The following is a 17,599-nucleotide window of genomic DNA, read 5'->3' on the forward strand; positions in this document are numbered from 1 at the left end:
ATGAATTTTCCCTTTCGCCCGAGAAAAAAAACACACACCCACCGTACATCCGACCATGTGGAGCTGAAATACTCCAGCACCAATCAATCACTGATCCCGCGCACGATGATAAAGCGAGCGGCATTATTCCGATGCTGTCTGAAAGAGGTACAACTTACTCCCGAATTCATCCCCCCACCCTCACAGCGTAACGGATTATGTATGCCGTGAATAGCGCATGATAGGTTGACGTCTTTATGTCGAAATTCGACCTTTTTTCTGTAGGAAAATTAAAAGGAAATTGCGTTCATGCTTACAGTGCGGTTTTTCGTCCCGCTGGCAGGCACCAAAACGAATATATGTGTACATCGGATACGTGGTCTCCAGTCGTGTTTTTGTGAACCCAACCGAAAGGGTTGATCGATTGCAGAGAGCATTTGATGGTGGCATGACATGTATTGCATGTGGGAAAAGTTAATCCATGTTGTTGTATTGTAGCGTAAGGACTTTTTGCGTGATATTGATGGCATCAATCATTTTTTTTTCGCCCATTGCAGGAGTACGGATGCTGGATGGAACCGTCAACGATGCCGTCGAGGCAAAGGCGTTAGGTCTAAATCCGGAGCACATTCACATCTACAGTGCTTCTTGGGGTCCGGAAGATGATGGTTCCACCGTTGATGGTCCCGGACCGTTGGCTCGGAGAGCATTCATCTTCGGGGTTACCAGCGGACGGCAGGGCAAGGGATCAATCTTTATCTGGGCCTCGGGCAATGGAGGCCGCTACACCGATAGCTGCAACTGTGATGGCTATACCAATTCTATCTTCACGCTATCTATTTCTAGTGCAACTCAGGGAGGGTAAGTTTATTTTTTAATTGGGAATTTATTTGGTTTTACAATGAATTCTATTAAACAGCTATAAACCCTGGTATCTGGAGGAATGCTCATCAACGCTGGCCACTACGTATAGCTCCGGGACACCAGGACATGACAAAAGCGTTGCCACCGTCGATATGGATGGATCACTGCGACCGGATAGAATTTGCACGGTCGAACATACGGGAACATCCGCGTCGGCTCCGTTGGCGGCAGGCATAACTGCTCTTGCCCTGGAGGCAAACCCATCGCTTACGTGGCGTGATATGCAATATTTGGTTGTTCTGACATCGCGTCCCGAGCCACTGGAAAAAGAATCCGGATGGATTCTGAACGGCGTGAAGAGGAAAGTTAGTCACAAATTCGGTTACGGTTTGATGGATGCTGGCGCGATGGTTAGCTTGGCAGAGCAATGGACAAGTGTTCCTCCACAGCACATCTGTAAATCGCGTGAGATCAACGAAGATCGACCGATTGAAGGATCGGTTGGATACACCCTGCAGACGCATATGGACGTGAATGGCTGCGCCGGAACGGTCAATGAGGTTCGCTTTCTGGAACACGTCCAGTGCAAAATTACTCTACGCTTCTTCCCACGAGGGAATCTCCGTATTCTTCTAACCTCACCGATGGGAACGACGAGTACTTTGCTCTTTGAACGACCGCGAGACGTAACCAAATCCAACTTTGACGATTGGCCATTCTTAAGTGTACATTTCTGGGGTGAAAAAGCCGAAGGACGATGGACTCTGCAGATCCTAAACGGAGGTCATCGTCGGGTTAGCCAACCGGGTATTCTATCCAAATGGCAGCTCATATTCTATGGAACCGATCAGAACCCAATCCGGCTGAAGAACGAAGGCCAGCGAAGCTCCAGTGCGTACGCCAGTCTGAATCCGTTTGTTTTCCCAACCGAAACGGACATCAATCAGCCGGCTCTCAGCGGGGGCAACTTCTACCAGCAGGACTTATATTCGAACTCTATGAACTATCCGTACCTATTCAGCGGGGCCGGTAGTGGAATCGACAAGACGGTCACAACTCTCAACGGTCACAACATCCCGACAGCACAGCGGGAAAACGTAATGGCCGATTCCAACAATAAACTCGTGGTGTTACATGACTGCGACCCCGAATGTGATCAGCAGGGTTGCTATGGAAAAGGACCAACGCAGTGCGTTGCCTGTAAGCACTACCGACTGGACAAGTAAGTTTATTTTTTCTAATTTCATTTCCTAGCTTTCTAGCATAGTGGAGAAAAAATCATAATAATGCTTACTCCATACTCATATTTGTTTTTTTTTTACCTCCTCAGTACATGCGTTAGCCGTTGTCCACCACGCAGTTTCCCGAATCAGGGTGGAGTGTGCTGGCCCTGTCACGAGTCCTGTGAAACTTGTGCCGGTGCGGGGCAGGACAGCTGCCTAACCTGTGCCCCCGCTCATCTGTATGTCACTGATCTGGCCGTTTGTCTACAGATCTGTCCCGATGGGTACTTCGAAAGTGAGTATTATTTTTGCGATCTGTTGTGTTTCAATAATGTTGCTACATATAATGCCTGTCGGCATATTTGCTACTAAAATAACGGATTACGATTGGGGGGTAAGGGGCAGAGCGAAATGCGTGCGTGTGAGTGATTTATTTTAATTAATCGAACCTTGCGGCTTTGCGTGTGGTTTTCCCGAGTGCCGGTGACGTTGTTGCACTATAATTAAGCGGTTTATTTGAGCGGAATTTTTGTGGGAAATTCGGTATGCTTTTTCTGTTGCCCTCATAGTGCCACCTGGTCGATTGTATCCTGCGTGCGGTCAGGGCAGAGTTCTTGTCGTCCGTCCGCTTTTGGTTTCATGATTGACGCCTGAGGTTACCGGTTAATGTCTCTCGAAAATACAATCATCAAACCAGGCAGTCGAGTGCATCTACGGTGCATCATCGCCTGCCGGCTGCTGCATATGGCATTTGTCCCGTAATGAAGTTGAGGTTAACATACTTTTTGTTTTTTGACAAATTAGCAGCAACATGACTTGTTAAATAAATAAAGTGAGAACAATGGTCTTGGAATTTCCACTTGAAGATTTTAAAGTTTGTCTATTGCTTTAAGGTGAAACGGGATTGTGGTCTTTTCCTATACAATTTTGAGGTTAGAGTTCTTTTTACTTTTGTAGTTTGAGCTAAAAAATTCGGCTTCCACTAAATAAACAGCACTCAAATTGCTACTTCAGGCATGCAACAGTTGTGAAAACAATTCATCAAAGTTTCATGTACGGAGTCTTCATAAATTAAGTAAAAATTAGATTGCAAAATTCGAGTTGATCGCGACCACTTCCCGTTTCACCCTAAACCAACATGGTGTTGTTGTAATAGAAACGATAATCTGCGGTTTTGATTACGTTGTTTTTAGTTACACAGTCCACATAATTTGCTCTTTGTACAACCGAGCACTACAAAACTCAAGACTGGGTAAAGAAGAAGGTTTCGATTTACACAGAGCAAGACGAAGCCCAGTTTCGAAATAGGTAATCTTTTATCGTATACTGATATAACTACGTAACTGAAACCGAAATTGTCATTTAAACGAATTTGGAACATTAGTATATAAAGGATTACAATTTCAAGTTTCAGTTAAATAAATTTGATTTTTTAATATACAGTCCAAATATTCCACACCAAGGGAATTAACGAAACACATAACAATCCAGTCAGTCTTATAATGTTTCTGAGCTCTCATCATTATAGGGGTATTCCTTGGTGGTCAACGAAAATAGTTCTCCTTCAAATCCGCTAGAATAAATAATTAAAGAGGTCAAGCTGCTGCGTCTCAAAGGTGACGATCGAAACACAAACCTTTCCATATCGCAGAAGTAACCCATCTTGAATCCATCCGGCCAGGTACTTGTGACACGTCTCGCGCTGCAAGACTTCGGCATCGGTACTGCGTAGAAATTATGCGTGAATGCACTGTTGTAGAAGTACGGACACAAACCGTGCGACCCTTTCGGATACCTCCCCGAAGCTGGTTGTTCTTTACCGCACTGGCCCATGTTCCAGTTGACATGACAATTTCTTCGGCTAGTTCCGAACTTTGAGCTGGTGTGAATACACTGAATCCATTTGGCAGCTGCCTTCGGATCCAGCGGAAAGCGAGCTGAGTCACCGTCGAACGACGGTCCAGCTGGATCGCAAGCTGAATTATATAAACTCGGGAGTTAGTTATTGATACTAAATGCAACCATATACTGACCATCTATACGTCCAAGTTTTTGAAACCCAAATCTTCTACCGGCTTCTAATGCTAACTGCGCGCCAAAACTAAAACCAAAAACTATCGCGTTACTCGAGTCGAATCCAAGTGTTTCCAACCGTTGGAAGTATTCGGTTATATTTCTCGCTAGTAGATCGAAAAACGGTACCAGCTCTTTGTAATAGTCGATGTTACGATTGTTATTGCCATATGTCATAAGCATTACACAGCCCTCCCGATAGGCTGTCATATTGGACACCGTGTCGATAACCCATTCGGTGGTATTTCCTTCTCGCCAACCGTGAACAATCAAAGCATATTGTTCCCTTGGATCGCATCCGTTCTGTATGAAATCACTGTCATTGTTCGACAACTCTACCAAATTTTGTAGTTGTCTGGAACATGAAACAATTTAAAGAATTATATCACTCTTTAACAACAAAAAATAGTGATACCTGTTGTATACAAAGTATTGCAATGTTCCGGTTATAACATCCGCACCAAAGGCAGTTTTAAGACGCAACACCGTCAACGATAAGATCACACAAAGCTTCAACATGACTTCAACTTGCACAGTTTTAACAGGAGACTATATCTGCAGTATGAAAACAAACTTCGAAAAACGATCCACCTCGATGGTATGCCAACGGTTAACTGTCTCCAATTTACCGAAATGCCGTGGTGTCATTTCCACAGGTAACAGCAGGAGACATTGGAGAAACCCGCCCCGCGGCCAGAGAAAGTAGATCACGTTTATCAAAAGCGATGAATGAAAAAACGACTGTTCTCAGAGAGCATCGCGTCGCGCATTCCCACCGAATCTTTTGTTGAATTCCTTTACGCGGTGGTGCTACACCGTTTCGTGCTACGCTTTGCATTTGGAAACCGAATATGATTAGTGTAGTTGCATTAGTTAAAGAACAATTCAAGGGCGAAAGTGCTGCACCGCTGTAGCAGATATACCACAAAAATCGAACGTGAATTAGTTCTCAGCAATTTTCGAGTGTAAACAATATGTTTATCTTTCGCTGACAGCCAATAGAAACGATACAGTTCCATTCATCACTACCGCCACACTACGAATGTAGGCCGTGTTTGCCTGGAGTAAATTTGGCCAACAGTTTTAACTAGTTACAATGCTACGCGTTCCATTTCGTGACCTGATTTTATTTGTGGGCTTTGTTTAAATTATACTCCTGTAAAGCTCATTCCAGTTCTCCGAAAATGCCTTTTTGTTTTTTTGATAATGTGACAAAATACTTTGTAAAAGCACAAATCACAATTGAAAAATCGAATTTCAATGAGTTCGGTATCAAAACATTACTCTCTTTTTTTATTTTAACGTGTGAGACAACAATAGTTTTAAGCAACAAATAATACAAATAATAAAATCCGATTCTTCACGTAGGACCACGTCTAACTAACTACTACTACGGACTAATCCGGCATACATTCTGTGAAAATGAAAGTAAAGCCTCCAAGTGTATTACATAAGATTTCAAAGGGAAATGGCCTGATAACCGTCTGACGGATTTCAAACATCTATATGTTATCGATTTGGATAAAATCTGAAGATTTGTTGATTATCGTTATCACTTTATTGCCAATCAGTGAAGAAGAAAAACAGTTATAATCAGTAATTAGAACACTTTTTGTACACTGTTAGAATTTGCTTAAACTGATGTCTTGAAGGAAAACATTTTCTCCGAAAACTAGAACCTGCTCATTTCAAGATGGCTTGACAAAGTATTTTTTGACGTAGAACTACGTTTTATTTTAGCATACCACACAGGGATGCAAACTGAAAAACTGGGACGAAATTTGTCCCTTTTCAAATGCTTATAGGTCGGTTGGTTTTCAACCGATTTTCTTCATTCTTGCAGCAATCGATTGGAAAATTATACACGCATCTGCCCAAATGCAGAAAAATGTTGTTTGAATCTACGAACTATTGCACTAATGAAAATTGTCAAGCCTTGTTGAAATAGAAATAACGTCCTCTGATTGGTCGCTTGCTTGCTGTGTGTGTATGATATGATATGATGTGTGTATGATATGGTGTGATGTGTGTATGTACGTATGATATGGTATGATGTGTGTATGGTATGATGTGTGTGTATGATATGATATGATGTGTGTGTGTGTCTGTATGATATGGTATGATGTGTGTGTGTCTATGATATGGTATGATTTGTGTGTGTGTGCTGTGTATGGTTTTTAACTCGGCACGTTCTGCTAACTGCTGAATCCGGTTCACGAAATTCACAACCCTTCATTAGTAGACACTATAATTCATTACCCAAGTAAAAATATTGGTTTTATCAAAGTTTCATAGCGCTCAATACAGCCAAAAAAGCGCTATGAAACTTTGATAAAACCAGTTGTGTTACTAGGGTAATGAAACACTCAATGCATTTGTTAATAGTGTACGTAGTTCTACGTCATTTATGCGGTCGTGTCTTGGATACAACCTTCTACTTTTTTTAAATTCTTTTAGCACCAATATTTAGTGGTTAAATTGTGGTTTCGAAATCCAATTTGTGGTAATTTGTGGTTGAGTAATTTCTGAGAAATTTTCAAAAAACTGAGTCAAGCCATTTCTGAAAATGATTTCGCTTCAAATGAATCGGACAACGATGATATATACATCAATCGAAAGCTCTTAATTTGTGGTTCACGAAAATGTAGTTTTTGTAGGCATACTTCATAATAAAATAACTAAAAAACTTTTATTTAAATTTTTGAACATTGTTTACCTCTTGTTGTCAACACCGACCGTACGCGGCGCTGGTAGACCATCAAGAGCTAAGAGATCTAGAGCATATCGAAAACCGGTAAAGCTTTGTGTTCCCATAGTGGCAAGCGTGACAAAATCGAACTGTCCCTGTCCGAAACTGCCTTATCATTTGACAATCCATATCGGGCTTATCCTTTGCTTACTTATCTGACAGTACCAACATCCTGTTAAAGATGAAGACGACCACAAATAAGACGACGAATTAAAACTAAGCAGCGAGCAGCGCGTGGATTAATTGAGTCTTCAATAATTTCTAAAATTACTTGAACATTTATAAAATTATTTACATATTCGGATCTATTACAAAACTAAAGTGGACTAAAACTGTAAGTCATATGCAATCATACCTTTTTCCTCCTTTAAAATCAATAAATTATAAATTTATAGTTTCGAGCAAACTACAACCTAAAAATAAAAGAGTTTCGACTACGAAGACGTCCGAAATACAATTAGCTATTGTAACCGAATCTAGAAAATCTATAACGAGCGTCTTAGCAGAGTGATTGAGATCAATCAAAGAAATAGTTATCGGTTTCCGTTATACTCTACTAAATTTTTTGGAAATAAATATTGAAATTCAGTCCGCAAATATATATTTCGACTGTGACGTACAGTCTTCCTCAGTGCTTATGTGGACTGGTAAAGAGCAAAGCGTAAATCCTGTTTTTTTATTTGTAGTAGGTAAAAATGAAAATTTAGCACCCTTAATTGGAGTTAGGTAGGGAATTATGCGGTCGATTGTTTACCGTACCATGTCTGGGGTTTTTGGGAAGCAGATTGAATAGCCATGAGGGGTGATTACCTGCGTCTTTATTGAGAAGCGTGCATGAGTGTTGTTTATAAATTTCTAAACTTTCAGCTACGTCTAATTTCCATAAATTATTAACGGGGCGGAGGAGGTGAATGTTATCCGAAGTTAGTGGATGTTCCTCGTTAAAAATATGTTCAGCCACTTTTGATTTGAAATGGTGTGGTGGGGCATTTGTTGAAACTTTACTTGCTTTGGTCACTTCTGCGAAATGTTCTTTGAAACGTATCAATAGGTTACGTTTAGTTTGTCCAATGTAAACCATGTCACAGTGACTGCATGCAATTTTATAAATTCCAGCTTTGTTCAGGGTATCAATAGGGTCTTTGTTTTGAGTTGGGTATTTCTACTAGTGTAGACAATATCCATCCCAAATTTTCTAAATTTTGAACGAAGTGGGCGTGTCAAGTTAACGTCATATTCAACGGCTACCCTTTTCAGATCTTCTGTTATTGGGGTGAGTGTTGTAAAAGATTTCCGAATTTGAGCACGCTTTTTTTTATCGACAATGGCTTGAATGATACTTTCATTGTAGCCATTAAGTTTAGCAATTTCGAAAATATATTCCAGTTCCTTTTGCTTGGCTACTTCACTTAGAGGTAAAGTTTCCATGCGGTGGATCATATGATGGAAGGATGCCATTTTATGCTGGAAGGGATGGTTTGAAGTGTTAGGTATTACCCGTTTTGTATTCGTGGGTTTCCGATAAATTTCAAATTCCAAGTCCGTAGACTTTCTGACTACAACGACGTCCAAGAAAGGGAGTCTGTTGTTAAGTTCTTTTTCAATTGTGAAGTTTATATTTTTATGGGTATTATTAAGGGATATGAAAAAAGTTTCAAGATCCGCCCTTTTCAAAATACAAAAAATATCATCCACATACCTCCACCATCGAATCGGTAAGATGTTCCTCTTCTCTAATGTACTTTCTATATTTGCCATGAAGAGCTCACATAGAATGGGAGAAAGAGGATTCCCCATTGGTGCCCCTTTAGTCTGTTTGTAAAATTTACCACGAAATGTGAAGTAGTTTTCTTAATGCAAAGGCGTGAAAGTTTCAACAAACTGTCAACTTTCTTTTTCCAAGTATTATCAAAATATTGGGAAAGAAGCCAGTCCTCTAAAAGGTTTAAGGTTTCATTCACTGGAACGCTAGGAAATAAGGCCGTAACGTCAAATGAAACCATTATCTCATCAGATTGGATGTTACCCGAGGATCTTAAATTTTCAACGAAATCTCCGGTGCTCTTTACTGATCGACTTGGAAATTTATGGGGCATGGCTTGAAATTCTTTTACCAGCCATTTAGCCAATTTTTCTGTGGGAGCCCCTACCGCTGAGATAATTTCTCTCATTTCATTTCCAGGTTTGTGAATTTTGGGGAGACCCTTTATTCTTGGAAGAACTGGATTTGAAACACGAAGATTTTGTAACGCATTACCCAAAACGGGTTTGCATTCTTTTATTGTATTTTCTACACGTTTTACCATATCAGCAAGAGGATTGAGTCGCAGTTGCCAATATGGACCTTTATCAATTTTTTGGGTTATTTGTTCATCATAGTCAGACTTGTCCATGATGACGGTTTTGTTCCCCTTATCTGCTTTTAAATAGAAAACAGGTTTTTTACGTAATTCCTCAACTGTTTTTAAATCAGACGAATTTTCATGACGTGGCAGTGTCTTAGTAATTTTTGAAAAAATTTGGCGTACTTCACCAGTTTGTTCTGTGGAAAGTTTACAACTGTCCATCCCAGCTTCTATATCGATGATCGATTGTTCAATATTGGGTCGCGAAGGAATTGCGAAATTTAGGCCCATATTTAGAAGATTTTGCTGGGGTTGTGAAAACTCGTACGAAGACCTATTGACCACAAAGTCGTCAATGAGGTGTACTTTGGCTGTCTTTCTACTACTGTTATTTCGTAGAAGCAGTTGATTTAACTTTTTCAATCCCAATTTTCGTTTTCTTTCCCCTTCACACTTTTCGTCACAGTCCACATAAGCACTGATGATGGTTGCATGTAGCAGCCGAAATACGTATCTGCGGACGGTATTCGATTAGAGGGTATTCGATTTTTTTGTAGTAGAATTAAATGGAAACATAACCTATTCTCAATAAGCTATTGTAATACTTTGTTTGAATTCTATCATCTACCTGCGCCATCTTCACGTAACGTTTTCCAATTCGTCATTTTCGTGTAGTGCGTATTGTTGGAGTAACGTAAAACAGATGATTTTTTCTCAGAAAGCTTTCGTGTAGCGTTGAGTGTGGTGAAACTAGAGATACTCAGAGGGAGAGATATGCGGTGAGCCAAACGAACCGTCAAAATTGGAGCCAAACGAACAAGAAAGGTAACACCACATTGAGAAGTATTGCAATCAGGTACAAAAAAGAACGTGTTTATTTCTATACGATTTTTTGTTCTATTGCCAATGAATGAATTAAGAGTGCTGTGAGTGATTTTTACCCGGAGTTCAACAAACCTTGTGTATAGGTAACAGAATAAGTGAAGGTGTATAAAATTAAACATAAACATAAAATATATCACCTTAACAGTTTTTGCGAAGCACTTCACTATTCTTAAGGACTTTCACCATCACCACCGATTATACAAGTCGAATGTTAGTCAACATTGCGCTTTGAGAAGAGATCTGGCACCTCTGACATATGACACCCAGTTGCCGAATTGGCGATTTTTTTCACCGCGAATCTCTTCCTCTGAGTATTTCTAGGTGAAACAGTATGTAAACAGCAGGGATACTATATGTGCAGATTTGCTGCGAAATGCAAATGTTGATCAATTAGCAGATGTTTGTAGTTGACAAGCCTTCGTGTGTTTTACGTAAATTTCCTCAAAATAAGTGAAGTTTTACGTAGACATGCGAGCGTAATTTTCTCGATCTTCGGTCGAATCATTTCCGGAAATGTAGTTTTGCCGTTCACCGATTGTTTGAAAAAAAACCTAAATTATTACACCTAGGGGTGTGATCTGGTCTGTCTCATACAAAATCTATTATATGTTAAAATCTATTAGCACATACGTTTGAACTCTTGGAATAAATTACAGCCTGATAATAATAAAGAACAATTTTTTGTTTCGATATGTATAATAATATTTTGGTAACCAACTACGCAACTGTATTCGACTGTTGGGTATTGTAGAAACCGGAATGATGCCTGAAGGTCGGGAATGAGCCTAACAACTGTAGGGAACGGTTGAAACGCATGGTAAATGCCCAAAGGTGTGAGTCCTGACTAGAAATAAAATTCGATATTTTCTCGTCTCAGGAATATGCTACTACAACTACCCCCTGAATAATAAAATAAAAAAAGCTTTCAACGGCAGCGACAACTGTATGTCGTATATATGAACGACTGTCGATATATTCTAGATAACCCACTAGCACTAACATCAGGTGCCAGTACTATGCTCATCCAACGCCGCGTACGGTCGGTGTAGACAACAAGAGGAAAACAATGTTCAAAAATAAAAATAATACTTTTTTAATTATTTTAATATGAAGTATGCCTACAAAAACTACATTTTCGTGAACCACAAATTAAGAGCTTTCGATTGATGTATATATCATCGTTGTCCGATTCATTTGAAGCGAAATCATTTTCAGAGATGGCTTGACTCAGTTTTCTGAAAATTTCTCAGAAATTACTCAACCACAAATTGGATTTCGAAACCACAAATTAACCACTAAATATTGGTGCTAAAAGAATTAAAAAAAAAACTTTGTCAAGCCATCTTGAAATGAGCCTAGAACCTGTTGTGAATTTTATTGTCCAAGCGCCCAGAGTAATGTCTAGCCCGTTCGCTGCCAAGATGTCGCTCATCGCACGAGCAATGCCATGTTCAGCAGTTTGCTCCACATCCATACCTCCGAAACGCATACTAAACTCCTAATTATAACAACAATATCGCACGCTTAGCCTTGGGGCTAATAGCAGTCTCGATCAACTAAGATTAGTGGAGAGAATTCGTTATCGATATTGTTTTTGGCACATTTTGTATGTGTAGGATAAGTACAACGATACACCGTGCCCCAGTGCTGAGTCGAGAAAATTTCCAGCTCGAAAAGATCCTCGACTCGATCGGGAATCGAACCCGACATCACAACCGTGTGGGAGAGCTAGCCGACCGACATCGCTAACCACAGGGCCACGGGGACCACAAAAAACTCCTAATTATTTCATCTGTAAAAAAAAAATTCCAACATTATGTACAGAAGCTTCTCCGAAGCACCAACTCGTCCCAACAGACTCATTTATACCCTTTAGTCTTCAGCCCTTTTCTTCACCGAATGACGATAAACTATCACGTTAGGCCAAGAATGACCAAGGGCCATACCGAACAGTCAACCTAACGTCAAAACGGGATTTCAGATACTAGTTTCCTAAATCCTAAATAGGTTCTTACGAAAACGAATTGCCTAAATGACTACCACCACCTCGCACTGCTCCTCAAGAGGTTGTGCAATATCGCACCCCTCGGGGATCTTGTCCAGATTTTAAAGATGGAATTTCACCTCTGAGTTGAATGCCCGAATTTACTCATCCTTCCTGCAGACCGTTTTTAGCTACCGTTTGGTAGGTAGCGCCTTCGCACTTGGCGTCCCTGCGAAGCTCCAAGGAAATCTCACCAGTGCGATATCGACAAAAGCTCTCCCTATCCCGTGAATTCGGCATGCTAAGCCGGGGGCTTAGTTCGATGAAACGTTTTTTCGTGTTAGAAAGGGTGCCCCGTGGACCAAAGAGCTTTGTCGTCATTCAAGTTCATACTACAGAGTGTTCAATAAACTCGAATGCAATCTTTCATCCCCGCTCCCCGAACCTTAATTTCCTGGACTTTTATGTATAGCCATACATGCTGGTCAAGGAAGCGAACACAAAGTGAACTTAATGGACAAATTCGAAAAGCTTATTTACAATATCTGGGACGAGATTCCAATGACCTGCCGTGCAGCGTTCGATTTTTTTGAAAAACGTCTCAAGCTCGTCATACAGCACAAAGGGGGTGTGCTCCCTGCTAATATTTCGTAAGATAAGGTAAATACTGCTTCAATAAAAATTGATTCAGTAAAGAATATCTTGTATTTTCATTTTTTTAACACATTTTTGAAGTGTAATCGAACTTATTAAACCTTATGAAGTAGCCGCATATGAGGTCCTATGATTACACTGGTCCACACAAGTGCACTTTAAAAACTTAAACCGGAAAAATGGAAGATTTTAGCTATTCAACCATTCGTGTGAATTTTGGTGTCCCTAGCCATAACCGTTGTTTTCAGAGACTTAAATGAGTTCCCTCGTAAATATAACGTTGAAGCGACGAACCCGGTGAGTTTTTCTATACGACTCTCACACGTAAGTTGACGCGTTTTGGTAATCGGTGCCCCTAGGCCCCAACATTCATATTCAACCGAATAGCTATAATCTTTCTATTTTCCAGTTTGAGCTTTTAGAATCCTACTCCTGCTTGATTCCAACCACGCGATGGACTCAAAACGAACTGGAAAACCTGTCAGGTTTCACGGGTCGAGAAAAATCCGCATCGGTTACTACCTCGCCGTTTCATGCTGTATCACACGATTTTACTAAGGAAGCTCGATAAAAGCGGCAGCTCCGAATCGTCGTACCACAAATGAAATCCAACTCATATCCTTTATCAATGCGGCCAGTTCACATAAACCTCTCTGGTGGCGATCCCTAGTTCCGGAGGGGATACTGAAGTCCATCACCTTGTCTCAATTCTCGGCATGACTAGAAAGGAACTCGAGAATATCCCCGAAACGCACACGAATCATGTTAGCCTTGATCAGCCGCGTCAGTTTATCCAGGAAAATATTTTCGTTCTCTTGCATAAAATATCTGGTTCGTGGTTGCGCAGGCTCCCATGAAACCCATCTGGTATTGCCCTACCAACCTCCTGCCTAAAGATTTTAGACGTTGGAATAGAACATGGGAGAGTATTTTTCAAGTAGCGTTGATGAGCGAAATGCCATAATAGTTGCAGCACTCCAGCCAGCACAACCTCGTTATAGATGGTCATCTGCACGCAAAAGTTGGATGCTGTGAAACCAGTACAAAATTGTGCGTTTTTAGCGCAATTGTTGATATGGTTTGGAACCAGTACAATGATTGCGTGTTGGACATAACGCAATTAATGCTCTAGCGTTTTTTCAATGTATTTGGCAGCTCCAAACTACTACACCTGAAAAAGTTTCAACTGGTATCAAGCAGCATTGCAAAGCGAGCGAGAAGCAAAACCTTTCTCTTCCTTTCTGCTTGAGAACATATGCTACGCTTCTCAAGGCTTTTGCACAGACGCTTTCGAGATACTCTCTCTTCTTCATGCATTTCCCTGAGTAGCAGCAAGCACGCACCGACAGTATGAGTGAGACTAACAACACTGGCATCGAGTATGTACAGCACGGGTGTCTCGCTCATTTCGTAAAGCGACGAGACATCGCCTTGCGCGTCGCAATCCGAACCGAAAGAGAAGCGAAAGAGCAACCTGCAAATTATATGTGACGTGTCTAGTCTCGTCTATGTCTATGTCTCGTCTAGTCTATGATACATATTACCACGATAGATCAAACAATGGTCTGATCGCAGTGGTTAAGTCTTCTACAAGGAAAAAAAATGATACATATTCTGATTTCAATCTATGTCAATGTATTCGCAGTAAAACTGCTACGTTATCCTTTTTACACATTTATTGTGCGATCTTAGTTCAAAATTTGTGCGAATCGGGAAGAACAAGACTTGAACTTTTGCGTGTGGACTCACTACATCTACTATTCCAGCAGTTTTTCCTGACTCAGTGCAGTGCTAGAACAAGCGTTTCTTTACCATTTTTGTAGACCTCACCCGGCAGGCCGTCTTTGTCGGTGGCCTTGTTGTTCTTCAGCCTTCCAACCTCCCGTTGAATTTCGTGGAGGACGGGAGCTGATACCCGGTCAACTACTGCCGGCACACCCAGCTCCGTTCCAGTTCCGCTTCTGTTTGTTGCATCGCTATTCAGATGTTCATCCTAGTGCTTCTTCCACCTGTCGGCCACCTCGCTATCGTTCGCAATGAGATTACCTTGTAGCATTACCATAATTTTGGTTATTTATTAATTAACAATTACAAATAAAAATATTACATTGAGAAACCCCTTGTAGATTTGGCTCGCTCAATATTAAAGCTTCCTTCTTTTCGTTCTCATCTTAACAAGAGAGTTAGTGTGCATCTTTGGCTATCTCGCGCAGAGCGTTTGAAAGTTTGATTAAGCTTTGGGCCCTCTGTAACTCGCAGACAGGTTGGTTCGACGGTGAAGTTAAGGGGAGTAGAGACGCCCCTTTCGCAGCAATGAGGATTAGGGAGACAGAAGTTGTTCGAGATTCCAAAGAGAAGCGGTTCGGTCATACCCGAACTTCGGAGGTTCGAAATCAAACCTTGGGGATACTTTAGGGGGGTGGCTCCCGTCACCAATGAGTTCGGGTGGAACTTTCGTAATAATTTCGTGAATTATTACGTAGTTCCGGTCACGATGATTTCTAGGACCATATTCTTATCTGAGGGAACCTTAGATTTCTCGATCACTTGTTCTTGGATCGTGAAAGAAGTTGGAGCGGTTTTTCTTTAGTACGCCGCGGTGTGGTTGAAAAGGTATTCAAACCACGTGAAAAGTTTCATATTAGGGAAGTACTAATAATAGATTCTTTTCCCAGAGTAGTTAGTAGTTCCCAGAGTAGATACAGTGAGTGCGTGACAAATGTCGTGCGTGCAAGAATCGTATCAAAGGTAATAAATTTTCAACTTAAAGATAACGATGTGCAAAATCGTAAATCTGTGATATGCGTGCTTGTGGTGTAGGTTCATCGCTGGAGATTCCCGACGCACCGCCAATTCTACGTTTGGACCCGCTTCAGACCCCGAGATCCCGTTTTTCTAAGGACAAGTTCCCGGTTAGCTACCACGCGGCCGGAAGAGCGCCGATCGTCGTCAACGCGCTAGGCAGGGAGCAGCACGCCGAAGTGTCATCACCGTTTACCTGGCTAAATCAGTAAACAGGAGGAATCAATACAGGAGGAATCCAAGCACGTAAAAGAATCCATGGTTGTGTGTACGTTCCTTATTATTTGATTCATGCGCATGATCGATATTCGAAATATTAAACTCCACCCACATCACCCGGTGGTAGAGAGGGTAGATCGTACCGTTAACTCCCCTCATTCGGAAACTTAAAAGCTCTAGGGTTCGAGGCCCGTCTGGGTTCGAGACCCATCGTCGTCGGTTAGTTTTTTTTTTTGTACCGCCTCGACTAAATGTACCGATATCAACTGAAGCCAAGCGGAAAATGCTTAAATAGCACGGCTACTCTTCTTTGCCGTTTGCTCAACCGATAAAACTGACCAATCGAAATCCTAGCCAGGTCAGCGATGCGATCGCTGCAGTCTCCGCACGCACGTTTAAAAGCTCAGTAGATAGATAGTAATGAGTTTGTATAGCGCTCTGGGAAAGCAATAAACAGATAGCGGCGATAGCCGAGGTAGATAAAGCACTGATGTGATAATTAGAAGTTAAGAGAACAAAGAGGTTCGAACCACGCAATGGAAAAATTATAATGTAATTTTTTTCCCTTATTATCACTAAATATAAATGCCGCTATAATATATAGTTTTTCAATCGCAATCTAGTTTAGTTATTTTTCTGGTTTGAGGCAATTTCACGTTCGGATATTTTTTTGGTTTATTTTATTCTAATCGCTTTGCCTTGGAAAAGCAAGCGAGGTTGGCTTCAAGTCTGAAGCGTTCTAAGACAGCAGAAACGAGAAATCTTCCCAGTGATGATAATCGGCCCGTAGAATCTATTTGGCCAAACCGATTTTGTCGTGTTGTTGGGTTGTCATCCCTGGTAGTTTTCTTTAAGGTTTGATGGAATATCAAGGTCGTTTCCGGTAAGGTTGAACCTTTTCAGAGCCGGAATCTTGGAACAAATAAAACCCGCCCGAAATAAGGAGGGTCCCATTAGCTGGGCAAGAACAACAAAGGTGGGTGGTCTCTCGAAAGAGAGTGGCGCATTTCAGCCACCCGCAAATCCCCAAGTCAGGCTCCGGTCCAAACCGTCCCGTGTTACAAACTTCCATATCCTCGCAAAATTGGCTCGCGGCACATAGCTTTTACGGAATTGGTTAATCTTTTAGTTGATCTTTCGTGTATCATTAGCAGTGAATAGCACGTCTAGCTCTTCATGGTCACGATCCACTGTGGTCCTGAAATGAAAAAAGATGGTCAAAAGTCATTTTCTCGTAAACGTTACATTTACACCAATACTGTCTTCGGGAAAGTTTTAGAGTAAAAAAAGATCCTCCCTTAGGCATAAACAGATCCGTAATTAATCCCCCTACAAGTGAGATAAAAAGAATATTTTCAAATTTAAAATCAATATTTTTCATCGCCGTCTTTGGAAAAGTTTTCCAAAATAACATAACAATAAACTTTGCTGAAGACACTAGGTAGCTATTTCTCAATCTTACTGAGCAATCTGATTATGTTCAATGATGTTTAAAAAAAAGTTTTTTCCGTTAAAATTCATATTTTAAACTACTATACCTCTGATATTCTCACTGAACTTTGAAAACAACATCAGACCTTTATTTTTTATATGTTACAGCAGACTTTATTTTATGATAATTGGGTTTCTATCAATTTTTCCTGCTAAAAAATTTACTTTTGACAAGTAATTTTCGATTTTCTGCCGTTTCCCAACACATCCCACGACAAGATTACCACCAATTAAATTGTCCATGTGCTCTGCACACACGACAGTTAAAATTTCTTGCAGAAACTTATAATATCATGCAACAAAACAACTTTAACGTAAGTTCATTTATGTC

At 40.8% G+C, this 17,599-nt stretch overlaps 2 protein-coding genes across 9 annotated transcripts in view; one reads left to right on the forward strand and one right to left on the reverse strand.

Moving 5' to 3' along the window:
- Positions 1-17,599, forward strand: part of LOC129726594 (furin-like protease 2) — a 728,980-nt gene that overhangs the window by 656,425 nt on the left and 54,956 nt on the right. For all 8 annotated transcript variants that reach the window (XR_008728366.1, XM_055683492.1, XM_055683490.1 and 5 more), the window contains 3 exons: positions 537-840; positions 899-2,065; positions 2,174-2,361. Coding sequence is in view for 7 of the 8 variants with exons in the window: in XM_055683492.1 (XP_055539467.1) it covers positions 537-840; positions 899-2,065; positions 2,174-2,361 (1,659 nt within the window). In the remaining variant the exon portion in view is untranslated. The remainder of the gene's footprint in view (positions 1-536; positions 841-898; positions 2,066-2,173; positions 2,362-17,599) is intronic.
- LOC129726595 (lipase member H-like) lies at positions 3,378-4,737 on the reverse strand. The gene is made up of 4 exons (XM_055683498.1): positions 4,555-4,737; positions 4,100-4,494; positions 3,703-4,042; positions 3,378-3,639 (listed from the first exon to the last, which is right to left on the reverse strand). Exons 1-4 carry the CDS (start codon positions 4,656-4,658, stop codon positions 3,564-3,566), a joined length of 915 nt encoding a protein of 304 aa, XP_055539473.1. The 5' UTR covers positions 4,659-4,737; the 3' UTR covers positions 3,378-3,563.

The sequence above is a fragment of the Wyeomyia smithii genome, chromosome 3, assembly GCF_029784165.1.
Source record: "Wyeomyia smithii strain HCP4-BCI-WySm-NY-G18 chromosome 3, ASM2978416v1, whole genome shotgun sequence".
Classification (NCBI taxonomy): domain Eukaryota; kingdom Metazoa; phylum Arthropoda; class Insecta; order Diptera; family Culicidae; genus Wyeomyia; species Wyeomyia smithii.